Below are 15,467 nucleotides of genomic sequence, written 5' to 3' on the forward strand. Positions count from 1 at the left end.
TACTTATATGTTATCATGCTTGTTGCACTTATGCAACAAATATTTAACAGATACTTGCAACTGTGAGTATTGCTACAGCTATCATTCCCTCACATGGTGACTGGCTGGGAGAGATCAAAGATGTGTCATTCCAAGGGCAAGAAAAGTTATATTTTTCAGGTCTTAAAGAAACTACTATCTTTCCAGCTGAAAGGAGGAGGCATGACTGTCCCTTTCACCCATCCCTTGTGTCAAGTATTGCCCTCCAAGGCCCTACCCTGGCACAGCAGCTCAGCATGTCCCCCTACTTAAAGCCTCCCAGCATGAGCAGTCAAAGATAAGAATGATCACACAGTATTTTATTTATTTTTTTACATGATTCATTTAAATTACTTCAATGCATTTGGGGAAGGCTTATGCCTATAATTAGGAAATAGTGTAGACCTGGGAGTGTGCATAATTTAAACTATATATTAATTTACAACCATTTTGTAAATGATCAGTTCTCCAGTAAAGCATAGAAAAAATAGTTTTTGTTGACCAGGTATTGCTGGATCTTAGTGCTTGCATTCCTGATGGACAACTATTTTTCTTTTTTCCTTTCTTTCTTTTCGGATAGAGACAGAAAGAAAAAGAGTGGTGAGCTAGGGAGAAGAACAGAGAGAGACATCTCCAGCATTGTTCCAACACTCATGAAGCTTCCCCACTGCAAGTGGGGGATGGGGGTGGAAACATTAACTCTATATGGCAAAAAAGAAAAAGTGCTTTTTTATAAGATCCCTGTGTGTGAGTGGGTGGGGGGAGAGCTGGGGAGATGGTACAATGGTCGTGCAAAAAAAAAAAACAACTAATAGTTACATTTGCCTTGACTTTCTCTCTCTCTCTCTCTCTCTCTCTCTCTCTCTCTATATATATATATATATATATATATATATATATATATATATATATATTTGTGTGTGTCACCTAAACTAGCCTGGTCACCTTTGTTAGTTTTATTCCAAATAGACCTGCCCAGGCTTGCTAGAAGTCCAGTCTTTTCCCAGGATTCCCTTGATCAGATACACTAGCCTGATCTCAAGATTAATAACCATATATATATATATATATATATATATATATATATATATATCTGTGTGTGTGTGTGTGTATATATATATATATATATAGTTATAAATTTATCTCTATGCCCTGGTTCTCTCCCTCCTTTATAGCTATGGACACATATTTAGAAGGGCATGAGAACATTTTTGAACTTAAGAATTTAAATCCTATCATTGGTTTTGCTCACACATGGAATTTAGAGAACTGAAATACATGAATTTTTAAAAACATAGTCAATCTGTCTCTAAGACTGTGAGAACTATGGTGGTTATTGTTGTGGATGGAGGGTGGGGTAGAGAATGCGGGTAGTGGGCGGGTGCTATAAGGAACTATACCCCTGTTATCTTATAAATTAATAGCATTATTAGTATTAAATTACCAATAAAGATGTTAAAATAGACAAAAAAGTGAACAAAAATTCTATTATTGATATTTATGAGTATCTTTGGTAGAAATCACACAATCCATTACCAGACCAGAATATACTGAGAAAATAATTTATTCAATTGTAAATCAGGAATTTTACTTTTCTAATGTTTAAGAACAAATATTAATAAGATCTTACGTTTGTTGATTTGGAATTTAAATATGAATGAATAAAAAAAAGTCAAAATTGCTTTAAAAATATCAGCCATTTAATCTTTCAAGATAGATGATTTCTTTGGTTCCGGTCTTAAATCTTTAACTCTCTGGAGTGGACTCCAGAAAATATAAATTTCAGAGGGAGGTAGGAATCCTAACCGATGGGATTTGTCTCCTTTTCCTTTTATATTCTACTACTTCTTCAGGATTTTTGTTGATTTTATTTGTTGAGTGGTGAGGCTTTTTGGCAAGAATTGAAGTATAGGAGTCACAGTGAAGGGTAGGGACATGTGGATGTCGTTTTATCAAAGCAACCCATTGTGTTGAACATTGAGCCAGCATAAATGGTTCTTCAAATCACTTGAAAATGGAAGCAAACCACATAGCCTGGAAAGCAAGCAAAATATAAATATATCTGCACATATGAAGTGTTACTTCCTAACTTCCATTACACTGATTGTTTTGCTTAACTTTAAATAATATGTAGGATTTTTATAGCTTCTCTTAGAGAAGGATATTGAATGTTAAGCTGTTCAGTTTTGAGGACATTGTCTTCTATTGCCATCTCCTCTGCTTTTCTACTATAATTAATTAACTATTTTAATAAAGGTTGTTATGTTTCAGTAGTGCAGAATGGGTTGCAAAAAAAAAAAAGTGGTTAAAAAATGAGGACCTTTTCTCCAGTCCACTCTTTGATGCCAGTTCTCCAAGTTCATACATAATGGGCTGAGGGTTGGAGCAAGCGCCATGGAACTTGCTGACAACTGGTTGTTATGAACTCTGTCTCAATGTGACTGGTTTCCAGGAAGCTCAATCAAATCAGGTCTGGAAAATAAAACTCCTTGCAAGACACTTCAATCCACTGCAAGCGTTGTCTTCTTGGAGAACATCTACTTCATCTGGTGAAAGATCTTCATCTGAAGACACAAGTTACAGAGTCTGATGTACTCTTGGGCAAAGCAAGAAATATCTTGCATTTATAACCCAGTGGCACTGGGAGGTCAAGAAGACTGGAGACTACCCACACTGTCCTCCATGTAGCACCTGGATCCACAATGGATGTTGGCGCCAACACCCTGTCCTATGCCAACCTCATGTGCTGTATCCCTCTGGGGTAGCACTGCCCATAGTGATGAGCCCCTTCTTTTCCCACTCTCCTTTGCTATTTCAAGCAAACATACTTTGGGGTTCTGTCTTCACTTCACCCCAAGTACTTACTGGCTTAGTCAGATTCCTCGTGACTCCAGACATTCACTACCAAGATATCCATTTTGCACGCAAACTAAACACCATCCTGATGAGAAAAGGGCATGGACCAAAAATGGCCCAAAGCAATCTGTTGTTAAAACCATTTGAGGACTGTCAAGGCAGGCTTGAAATATTACTGAGTCCTTGTTAAGAGTTCTGCTACAAAGCAACTCTATATTAAAGTTTAGACTCGGCAAAGACAGGACGGTACTGAAACCTAGGGGAAACTCCCCACGACTGTATCATGTTACCAAACAGTCTTATCATCCTGTACATTATCTGGCACGTGTTGAGTGTTTCTGGCTTTATCTTTGTCAGTGACAAATTCTGTCTTAGTTAAGTTGATGGTATTCCTCCCAGACAATGAACAGATAGGAAATCACTAGGAATTTATATCTGATTGTCCAGGTTTCATCCTCTCATATAACAAGGTTCAAAGTCACAAGGAGGAATAGTATGTGCCTTTTTTCTTGGTGTTTTGTTAGTATGCTTTTTGAGTTAAACTTAAGTGTTACTTTTTTTGAAGAAGTAGACAGAATAATACTCTTTCAAATTCGGAAATGTCCTGGCACAATTTAAAGTCAGATATTATTTCGAACCAGATTATACTCTTTTGTCTGCCAAGATATCTTGACAATCTTAATATCTGATGGCAAGCCTATGTGATAATCCCAGCAGTATTCTGGGGATAGGATTTTAGTGGGTTTGTTGAGAAGAAAATACTTGTTTAGGTGGCTTTCATCATGCCATTCAGCTTCTATGTCATTTTTCTTGTCCTGGAGGATTCCTTTGTAGCACTCCTGGGTGATGTTGAGGACCTGAACAGGGGTTCCTCCAAAAATGGCCGCATGGTAATAGAAATCCCCCTGGCCATAGGGAATGTATGCAGCGGACTCCTTCCTCCTTTCATAGGTGAACTCATCAGGATCTGCCTTGTACCACCAGGCCTGTAGCTGAGCCACTGACTGACCCAGAGTCTCCACCCCAAAGCTGTCTTGGAAGACCTGGTCCACGTCCATACAGAAGAGGAAGTCTACCTCGTGCTGGATGTGGGCCACGATGTGCTCCCCAATGGTCTTCATCCGCATCATACTGATGTCCTGCCACCTCTTCTCAGGCTTAATCTCAAACACTTTGAAGGAACGCAGGGGACTCAGCTCTATGAAAGGCATCCTGGAGACATCATCCACCATGACGTAAAATATGACTCTGTGGCCAACCATGAAGTATCTATTGGCAGATGTTAAGAATTCCTCCAAGTAATGCTCAATGTATCTGAAACAAAGAAAGGGATAAATATAACTTCCAGAATTTCTGCAGGAGCTTATGTGCTATTACGACCACCTTGTGTGTAGTTTTTGGTTGAAGAGAAACTATTCTCCCCTCTCATATGTGTTTTTCATATGAGCACTCCTGACTGCTTCCCCCAATTCAGTCACTTAGTCCTAGGGAAATGAACTCATACAAATACCAATTTTGGAAAGGTAACTGGGCATGCACAGTCTGACTCCTCCTCCCTCCTAGCTTCCAGAACTCAGCAAGTCCAAGAGAACATGTGTCCTTAATTTCTCTGGCCTTACAGTAAGCTTAGTGACACAGACCATAGTCCCATGTTCAGAAGACTTCATTTCATTCCAAAGATGGGCAGTTCAGAGACCTTCAACTTCTAGCACTGCAGATACCTGTGTCTTTCCACTTCTGTGGTTCTGTAATAGGAAGCTAAGTGCCTGCAGGTATATAAGTCATGTCCTCTAATATCAGCCCTAAGGAATAAAGTTTATATTCATTACCAAAAACTTAAGTTTATGTCTAATGTATCAGTTGGCTCAGAATTTGCAGACAAAAGAAGTCCTAGTTCTTTTTTTTCTTACTGCACTGAGGTACAATTATTATGTAAGTTGGAGGTGTACATTGCAAAATAATTACCATAGTATTTACCAACTTCTCCACCTTATTGTGTAACCATTTATTTTTTGTGTGGTGAGCATATTTAAGATCTATTCTCTTAAAAGCTCTCAGTACATAATACAGTGTACTGTTAACTATAATCACCAACGCTGTGCATTAGATCCTTAGAATGACTCATCTTACAACTGGAAGTTTGTTCCCTTTTATGAACACTAGGGGATGCTAGTTTCTCTTTAAAAAAATCCCAGCCTGTGTGGTTAGGGGCCCCTCCTTAACTTCAAGACTTGGTTGGTTACTGGAAAGACCAAAGCATAGTATGAAGAATGAAACTTTGACTTTTCACCCTGGAGATAGGGGAGGCTGGAACAGAAATAACTATCAGTGGTTCACCTTAATCAACTACTATTATGTAATAACACCTCCAAAAACCCTCTGAACAAAAAGGTTCAGAGAGTTTACTGATTAGTGAATGTACTAAGGTGCTTGGATAGGACATGGAAACCCAGTACTGCTCCACCTGTCAACACTTGCCCAGGCATCCCCTCCAGTTGGTTCTTCCTGAATTGTGTCCTTTCTATTAAACCAGTAATGATAAGTAAGTTGAACAAATCATCCCAACTGAGGAAAGTAATTGTGGGAACTCCTAATTTATGGCTGTTCTATCAGAAATACAGTAGTTCTGGACTTGAGATTGTCATCTGAAATAGCGGCAATATGGGGGGACTGGGTCCCTAACTTTTGGAGCCTGATGTTATCTCCACGCAGACCTCAGAATTAAAGTGAACTGTAGAACATAGCATCAGTGAACCCATCAATATGATGGCGGGGGGAACCCACATATTTGGTGGCTGAAAAAATATAATATCAGAGAAACTGAATTTCCTTTAAATATATATATATGTGTGTAAATTTTTATAACCAATTTCTTTTTTCTTGTCATATTATGAGCATCTTCCATAGTTTTTAAAATCTTTGTGGTAAAGATGTTTTTAATGCTGCAAAATATTCTATTTTCCATGTGTATGAAAACCATTTTCTGCTCTGATTTGAAGCTATTTCTCATTTTTCTATAAATAACATTCATTACACTCTTTTGTGTTCCCATACATCATTATTTCATTATATCCTTAATATAAATCCCTAGAGATAGGTATTAAAGAATTAACCTAAATATTAAACCTAGTAAAAGTATATGAAAAATTAAAAAAAAAAAACCAGGCTGTACTCCTCTATTGCTAAGACCCTACAAGATCTTGGACAAGGTGATGTGACGTTAGTCTTTTGCTAATGTAATAAGCCATTGCCAGTCTTTTTTCCTGAGTGTGGGTTCAGTGACTCAGATCTTTGCCTACTGCATATTCACTGTGTTAGCTTCCAGCTGGTCACTCAAAACACCAATTCATTATTTAGATGCCGCCATTATTAGATCCAAATATCAGAGTAAACAATGTCTAATTTAAACTTGTCTTTAAAAATTTTGTATGATTTAGAGTATTGTTAGGTTCAAAGTCCGACTGATCCAAAAGCAGAATTCCTATTAACCCACCCCCACAGCCTCCCCTACAGTTAATATCCAGCACCAAAGTGATACATTTGTTGCAATCAGTGAATCTGCACTGACACATCATTATCCACCCAAGGCCAAGTTTCTATTAGGATGACTCTTGGTACATTCTGTGGGTTTGTGCAGAAGTGCAATATGTAGCTATTATTATGTGTTTTGTTTGGCCTCTAGGGTTATCACTGGGGCTTGGTGCCTGCACTACGAATCCACCACTCCCTTCTCCCTCCCCTTTTTTTGTTTTTCAGTTCTTTTTTTTTAAATAATTTTTTTCTTTATTTATTTATTGAATAGAGACAGCCAGAAATCAAGAGGGAAGGGGGTGGTAGAGAAGGGAAAGAGACAGAGAGACACCTGCAGCCCTGCTTCACCACTTGCAAAGCTTTCCCCCTGCAGGTAGGGACCGGGGGCTCGAACCTGGGTCCTCAAGCATTGTAACATATGTGTTCAACAGGGTGCACCACCGCCCGCCCCCCTTTTTTAATTCAATAGCACAGAGAGAAATTGAGAAGAGAGGCGGAGAGAGAGAGGCAGAGAGAGAAAGAAACCAGCAGACCTGCTTCATCGTTAGTGAAGTGTACTGCGGGTAGGGAGCGGGGGCTTGAACCTGGGTCCTATGTGCGCTTAACTGGGTGTGCCACTTCCTGGCCCCTGCTATCATTATGTGTTTACACATTATTTTCAATACCCTACAGATCCTTTATGCCTTGTTTATTCATCCATCTCTCCCACCGAGCCCTGGAAACCCGTTGGATATTTCACTGTCATCATAATTTTACTCTTTCCAGAATGTCATGTAGCTAAAAAAAAAAAATTAAAAAGAAAAAAATCACACAGTAGCCATGTCTCATTGGTTCCTTTCATCTAATGACAAATGTTTACATTTCTTCCATATCTTTTCAGGACGTGATAACTTTTTTTTGCGGGGGGGGGGGGGAGGGGGCTGGTAGCACTGCATGTTCTAGAGTTAACACATTTATCAATTAACCTCATGAATGACATCTTGATTGCTTTCAAATCTAGGCAGCTGTGCAAAGACAGTCAGCCCTCCAACACAAACTGGGTAATTATGAATAAAGCTGCTATCAGTATCTCTGTGTAGGTTTCTGTGTGGATGTGTTTTAAACTCCTTTGGGTAAATACATGTGATTGCTGGCTAGTGTAGCGAGAGGATGTCGACCTTTCTGTTAGAGCCTGCCAAAGCAGCTCCCCCAAACAGCTGTGCCCTTTTACATTCCCACTAGGAACAAATGAGAGTGCCTGCTGCTGTTCCACATTTTCACAAGTATTGCCAGTTCTAGATTTTGACCATTCTAATAGGTGTTTAGTGATAGCTCAACGACTTAGGTTCACTGAAAAAAACAGTGGGGTCAGGTGGTGGCACAGCCATGTAGAGTGCACGTATTATCTTGTGTCCCTTTGGTCTCCACCTATGGGAGAGGGGGGAGGGGGGCTTTGTGATTGGTCAAACAGTGTGGCAGGTGTCCCTGTCTTTTTCTCCCTCTATTTCTCCCTTCCCTCTCAATATGTCTTTAACAAGAGAAGAAAGAAAAGTTTTAGAAGTGGCGAGGTGGCCACCAGGAGTGGAAGATATATCATACAGGCATTGAGGCCCAGTGATAACCCTTTTAGCAACAGAAGGGGAAGGAGAAGGAGAAGAAGAAGAAAGAAAGGAAGAAAGAAGGAGGGGAGGGTGAAAGGAAAGGAAAGCATTACACTGTGTCTTCTGTAACCCAGTCTATATACTATCTTTTTTTTTAAAAGAAAGTATTTATTTATTTATTCCCTTTTGTTGCCCTTGTTGTAGTTGTTGTTGTTATTGCTGTCATCATTGTTGGATAGGACAGAGAGAAATGGAGAGAGGAGGGGAAGACAGAGAGATGGAGAGAAAGACAGACACCTGCAGACCTGCATCACCGCTTGTGAAGCGACTCCCCTGAAGGTGGGGAGCTGGGGGCTCGAACTGGGAACTCAAACCAGGATCCTTATGCCAGTCCTTGCGCTTTGCATATGTGCTTAACTCGCTGCGCTACAGCCCGACTCCCCTATATACTATCTTATGAAGCTGTGGGGATCAGAGAGAAGAAGAAAGAAGAGCAGTCAAGTGGTTTAACCCAGAGGGGTTTGTATGACCCCGGACTCATGCTCAGTGAATGTGGACTGAAATGAATTTGCTGATCATACAGTAATTGCACTTTTTACTTTTTTTTGTTGCTTGGATTCCCTTTCTTTCCTTTAATATATATATATATATATATATATATATATATATATATATATATATATACCCTTTTGTTGCCCTTGTTGGTTTTTTTATTGTTGTTGTAGTTATTATTGTTGTTGTTATTTATGTCATTGTTGTTAGATAGGACAGAGAGAAATAGAGAGAGGAGGGGAAGACAGAGGGGGAGCGGAAGATAGACACCTGCAGACCTGCTTCACCACCTGTGAAGTGACTCTCCTGCAGGTGGGGAGCCAGGGGCTTGAACCGGGATCCTATGTCGGTCCTTGCGCTTTGTGCCACGTGCACTTTACCCGCTGCGCTACCGCCCGACTCCCTGGATTCCCTTTCTTTACTACCAAAATAAAGTATGCCTCTAATGTTAGTCTTTGTAAATTCAAGGATTTACTTTAGTGGTTCTTTAAACGGAGAGAATGTATCTGGGCAATGTAAAGAGAGACTTTGACATGGCTCAGTGGCTGGTGGCGAGGAAATCCTTTGGTACTCTGAAACAAAGAAAAATCTATTATGCCCTGCAGCTTGGAAGATAATCTTGGGAGGACATTATGAAGTTAAACACTGTTTAGAGATTAAAACACCACTATTTGAAAACAAACCAAATGTCACATCTCCTAAAAGCTGAAATCCACTTCAGTAAGGAGTATAAATAGTCCTTCCTTGTCCCAGAGCTGAGAGCACAGCATCTTCACCAGGAGGTTCATATTACAGATAAGTTCTGGAGAGTTAGAAGTGGACAACTGAAGTCACCGTGGGGTTTGGGGGCAGTTCTGTTCTTTTTGGAAACATCAGGACAAGATCAATCTGCCACATGACTGACTTGTTCCCTTTTGTGTCAAAGTATTAGGTGAACTGAGTAAAATCAGATCCTGCTTCCTTAATGGTACAGATTTTTCTATTAGGAATGTCAAAGCCCCACAGTCAGCCTTTTCTATAGAGGTGCCATCTAGGCCCCTAGGATCAGCACTTTCAGTGACATTAGCATTTGATTGGTGGCACTTGATTGGTTGCAGCCATGGCTCTGGGAAAGACTTATCTCTTCACAGACCTCTCCCTAGGCGCTGAGTTTGACAGAGCTCATGGCCAGGTCAAACTGGAAGGCAAAGAGATCCACTTTGCATATGACTTTCAGAAAAGGCAGAGAGGGTGGTGGTTGGGGGAGGAGATAGGAAAATGGAACTTGGAAAGAAAACTTAAATCTCCAAAAGAGCCAAAGAAGCAAGAAAAGATACATTTTCAAACTGATAATACAGCTACTGCTTTTGAATGAAAATGACTGCAGTTTGGAGTGGGAGGAGGGAGGCATTCTGAATAAGGAAATGGAAGCTAAAGCAGGAACCTATTTAACCTCTGAAAGGAGAAGTTCCCACCACCCAAATCACTGGAAGCTTCAGAAGAGGTTGGGAGAGAGCAGAGGAGCCCATAGAAGAGTGGTCAGCAAGAGAAAGAACAACACGCACTTGGGTTCTCTGACAGCTGGCACTTAGGGAATTTTCAGAGGAAGGCAAGGAGCTCTGTGAGGAGGTGGCTGTGAATGTGCTGTAGATACTGGGCTTCTGGGGGATAGCGGACACTTCACCTGCAGTCGGAAAGGAATCATTGCATTCTTACAGTGTTTGGGCCTCGGCAGCAAAGAGACTGAAATGGCCCATTTATGAGATTCTCCTACCCAATAATCCATATAATTTGTAAATAGCCTTTGTAAGCCTGAGGGTTCACTCACAAACATTGTGACAGTTGTGTAACAAGATAAAGGTCCATTTTATTAGCAATACCTACCTTCCAATTGCAAAAACCGTCAAACCCACAGTGATTTTCTGTTTGGCATAATAGTTTTCTAAGATGGCTTTGTTGTAAGTACCTTCCCACACAACTGGTGCCTTCCATCCGGTCACTGTCACAACCTCTGGGCGTTTTCTGGTGAGGATATGAGGAGACACAGAGTCAGGATAGCTTTGCTGAGGTGGAAGCGGACAAAGACTAACTGAGAGAAAACTAGGGCCAACTATGATTTTCAGTGAGTGTCCTTGAATCCTGACTCAAGCTTAGCCTCCATGCAAATTAGCTGGGCAATGTGACATTACAGTGGTTCTAGAATTCAGTTCTACTGTGTGTGTGTGCGTGCGTATGTGTATGCGTGGTATTCCACCTATATGCAATCAATTCTGGAATACCAACCAGATGTCCTACAATTCAGCTCAAGTTGAAGGCTACCTACCCAGAGATAGTGGCAGCTTCTACAGCTTCAGGGCTCAGTTTCATATCGGTCTCCTCTCCCCTACCTTCTGCCAAATCCCCCAGTCTTTCAGACAATAGTCACAAGTCCAAATTGCCATCAGGAATACTGACTAATTGGCTTTAGCTCTGAAATTCCAAAAGCCCCTGCCCCACCCCTGCCTTGGAGCTGGTTAACTTGCTCAAACAGCTCACACAACTCAAATAAATGTTTTGTTTATTAGATTACCAGGAGTAGAGGTGCATACAGCAAGGTATGGGGGAAGGGCACTACATCCACCCCAATCTACGGAGGCCACTGTCTCTGAACCTTCACATGATCACCGGCTTCATTCTTTTTTTTTTTTGGGGGGGGGCTTCAGGGTTCCAGAGTTGTCACAGGACTCAGTGCCGACACTACAAATCCAATGCTCCTGGAGGCCATTTTTCCATTTTATTGAATAGAGAGAGAGAGAAATTGAAATGGGGAGGGGATATAGAGAGGGAGAGACAGTTGCAGACCTGCTTCACCACTTTTAAAGTGCCCCCCCTTCAGGTGGGGAGCCAGGGGTTCGAACTGGGATCCTTGTGCTTTGTACTATGTGTGCCCCCAGGTTTCATTCTTTTTTTTTTAAAAAAAAATTTATTATCTTTATTTATTGGATAGAGGCAGCCAGAAATTGAGGGGGAGGGAGAAGGAGAGAGAGAGAGAGAGAGAGAGAGAGAGACTTGCAGTACTGCTTCACCACTTGTGAAACTTTCCCCCTGGATGTGGGGACTAGGGGCTTAAACCCGGGTCCTTGGGCATTGTAACACATGTGCTCAACCAGGTGCACCACCACCCGGCCCCTCCCAGTTTTCATTTTTTAGGGATTTTTCATGGAGGCTTCCTTAAATAGACATTCCTGCTCAATTAAATCATTAGTCATTGGCAATTTATCCAACCTCCAATTCTTTTCTCCTTCCTAGTGGTCAGGGGGTGTGATTGAAAGTCCCAACCTTAAAATTAAGAGACTAGATGTCCTGGGAGATTGTGCAGCTGTCTTGGACTTGCAGGCTTGATATTTGACTTTAACCCCCTGCACTTCATGTACTAGAATGATGCTCTGCTTCTTTCCAAGTAAATAAATGGGGAAAAAGCTTAGTTCTGTAGGCAGCCAGCCTTCATCCTTAGACCTGAATTGCTCCACTCATATAATGCAAGACATCTTGGTGATTCTCATCCCTCAGACAACTACAAGGATTTTTTAAAAATAAATATTTATTTATTCCCTTATGTTGCCCTTAGTGTTTTATTGTTGGAGTTATTATTGTTGTTGTTATTGTTGGATAGGACAGAGAGAAATGGAGAGAGGAGGGGGAAGACGGAGAGGGAGAGAGAAAGACAGACACTTGCAGACCTGCTTCACTGCCTGTGAAGCGATGCCCCTGCAGGTGGGAATCTGGGGGCTCGAACCAGGATCCTTATGTCGGTCCTTGTGCTTTGTGCCACCTGTGCTTAACCCATTGCACTACCGCCTGACACCCAACTACAAGGATTTTAAGAGTTCTGTGACAGAAAAGAGGACAAAGTCCAAATATATGTATTAGGTTGTCAGAAAAGTCATGACACATTTTTCTGTTTTTCATAAACATATCACAATGTCATAAAACCTTACTGGGAAACATCCTTCTGATAAGAAGTAGGAGCCTCTGATAGGGCCCTCAGCAGGTTCATATTTGTAATCTCACACCCCCACCCCCTTTTCCTGCTTTCCTTACTCTCTCTTCTTCCATCTTAATCCCTTTCTCTATCTCCCCTTCTGTAACTGCCAGCACCATCTCACCCCTGTGGGTACTATCTGAGCCTAGACAGGCCTTACTCGCTCACATCGGGGATGAGACATGGGACTTGAATGTGAGAGGTTCCATGTTCAGTCCCGTGGCAGCACTTTATGCTGAAGCTGAGTGGCGCTCTAGTTACAAAGTACAATTACAATTGCTGAGGCCAGGGGAGAGCACTCACTGTGTAGGGTAGGGTATGTGCCTTGCCATTTCCAGGGCTTAGTTTTGAGAACCTGCACCACATGGGAGCACATGGCATAGAAGGAAACACAGGAGGCCCATACTCGCAGAGGGTTAAAGAATAGGAAACTATCGGGAGGGGATGGAATACGGACTTCTGGTGGTGGTATCTTTCCATCTCTATCTGTCTCTCTGTGTAAATATGTATCTCTGTGTAAATAAACAAAATGAAAGTCAGCTTCAGGAGTGATGGAATTGCTTAAACACGAGACCCTGATACACACACGTGTGTATGCATGCATGTATACACACACACACACACACACACACACACACACGGGTCTTTAGTCAATTTATAGGAAGGGTCAATACACATTTCCTAAATCCTTGCTCTGTCTCAGGCCCAATGCTGAGTGTGGAGATCTGAAAAATCAGATCCCATCCCACCTTTGAGTGTCTAACAGGAAGTCAGTCTACTATATATTGCTCAAGAGCATGGCCACTCAGTCCATATCTTCTAGAAAAACCATGTCCAGTGTGGTGACTTGGCTGGAAGATGTCTTCTAGCAGGAAAGCAAAAGTAGCAATATTAAAAATTAATATCTAATTAAAATTAAAATGTTCAGTTTCTCAGCTGTTAATTATTCAATTCTACCAGCAATCCCAACATGTCAGGGTAAGAGATCAGACCATAGTCTGAAAATGCAGGCAGAGGTGAGGAGGTGAGGAGAGAGTGAGACAGAGATCAGTTCCCTCTGCATGAAATAACATACTCCAAAAAGAAGTAACATAGAGGAAGGGCTGTGGAGATAGCATTGTAGTTATGCAGAAGACTTTCATGCCTGAGGCTCTGAGGTCCCAGGTTCAACCTCAGTACCACCTTATGGTACTATCTATGCCAGAGATGAGCAGTGATCTGGAAAAAGAGAAACAGAAGAACACACAGAGAGAGAGAGAGGTGGAGAGATGAAGAAGAAGAAGGAGGAGGAGGAGGAGGAGGAAGAGGAAGAGGAGGAGGAGGAGGAGGAGGAGGAAGGGGAAGGAGAAGAAACAAAAAGAAAAGCATGCTTACTGGCCACTGGTACCACACTGGGATAGCTGAAAACCTCTGAGCTCTTAATCCCTTACTTCAGTACTCATCTGTGTGACAGATAATTAACTCACCTGAGAACTAAAGGTGAAGGCATGCAGTCTGTCCCTACCCCAAGGGAGATTTGGGGGGGATTGTGCCTGGGCTGTGGCTGAAAAAGCAAGCTGTGCTCTCTGAGTATGCGGGGGATGGGGGGTGGGTAAAAATCCTTACACAGATTTTGTACAACTAGTCCACAGACGTCTGAGTGCAGGTAATACAGCCAAATTACTTCACTGGTAAATACCTCATCTCTTCCCCCCACAATATTCAAAGATCGTAGAGAAGAAATTTTTGGAAAAATGAAGCAACTCTCCATGAAATAGAAGACCCCACTAGTAGGACAAATGTGAAAGTTATAGGATTGCTAGAGGGAGAAGAGACCATATTCATAGAAATCATAGCAGAGAATTTTCCAGAACTGGGCAATGTTCACGACATAGACATACAGGACACCGAGAGAGCAAATAAATTTGACCTACACTAAGACACATCACTGTAAATCAATCAGAAATCAAGGCCAGAGAAAAAATATTGCAGACTGCTTGGGAAATGAAAAAAGCAACAAGGAGAAAGTGAAACAACGCATTCAAAACACTAAGATAAGAATTGGCAGCCATGACTACTCTCCTGCAAAATTATCCTTCAGATGAGGAAGAGAAAAGGGTATTCTCAAACCCAGAGAAACTAAAGGAATTTGCCATCACCGGCTTGGCTTTGCAAGAACTACTGAGAGAAGTCCCACAAGAAAATGCAACTAGCTTACTATATAATGTCATACGCCTAGATGAACTCAATGAATCAAAGAACTAGATAGCAGAGCTAAAACTATAAAATACATAGAATAAAACTCTGGTGAAGCACTTCAGTACCTGAACATCAAAGATGTATATGGAGATTCAGCCCCATGGGAAAGTGAAACTAAAACACAATTAGACAAATGGGAAAACATCAATTTGAAAAGCGTCTACATATTGAAAGGAAATTGCACAAGGATGAGAAGGCAACACAGCAACTGGGAAAAGATATTTGCACATCATGCATTTGACAAGAGATTGATATCAAACATCTATTTTAAAAATCATACTGTTAAACAACTACAACAAAAAATCCAAATAACTCAATTTAAAAAAATGAATGAAAGCTTTGAATAGATAATTTTCCAATGAAAATATACAGATGATCTAGTGATAAGATTTTAAAACATGCTTCACTTACTTATACTTAGAGAAATGCAAATTAAAAACACAATCATATACATGAGAATGACCTACATCAACAAAACAGGAAATGATAGGTGTTGATGAGGGTTTGGAGAAAAAGGGACTCTGTTACACAGTTGGTGGGCAGACTGCTGTAGGCTCTATGAGAAACAGTATGGAGAGTTCTTAAACAAATACAAAAATCTTACAATACCATTCCTAGACATATTCCCAAGGACATGAAAACACTAATGCAAAGGGACATACACAACCCTATGTCCATAACTGCTTTATTCA

At 41.0% G+C, this 15,467-nt stretch overlaps 1 protein-coding gene across 8 annotated transcripts in view; it reads right to left on the reverse strand.

Moving 5' to 3' along the window:
• Positions 1-317: 317 nt before the first annotated feature.
• Positions 318-15,467, reverse strand: part of GGTA1 (glycoprotein alpha-galactosyltransferase 1 (inactive)) — a 56,684-nt gene continuing 41,534 nt past the window's right edge. For all 8 annotated transcript variants that reach the window (XM_060200079.1, XM_016185014.2, XM_060200078.1 and 5 more), the window contains 2 exons: positions 10,401-10,538; positions 318-4,188 (listed from right to left, as the gene is read on the reverse strand). In XM_060200079.1, coding sequence (XP_060056062.1) covers positions 3,495-4,188; positions 10,401-10,538 — 832 coding nt within the window. In that variant the 3' untranslated portion in view covers positions 318-3,494. The remainder of the gene's footprint in view (positions 4,189-10,400; positions 10,539-15,467) is intronic.

Source organism: Erinaceus europaeus, chromosome 10, assembly GCF_950295315.1.
Source record: "Erinaceus europaeus chromosome 10, mEriEur2.1, whole genome shotgun sequence".
Classification (NCBI taxonomy): Eukaryota; Metazoa; Chordata; class Mammalia; order Eulipotyphla; family Erinaceidae; genus Erinaceus; species Erinaceus europaeus.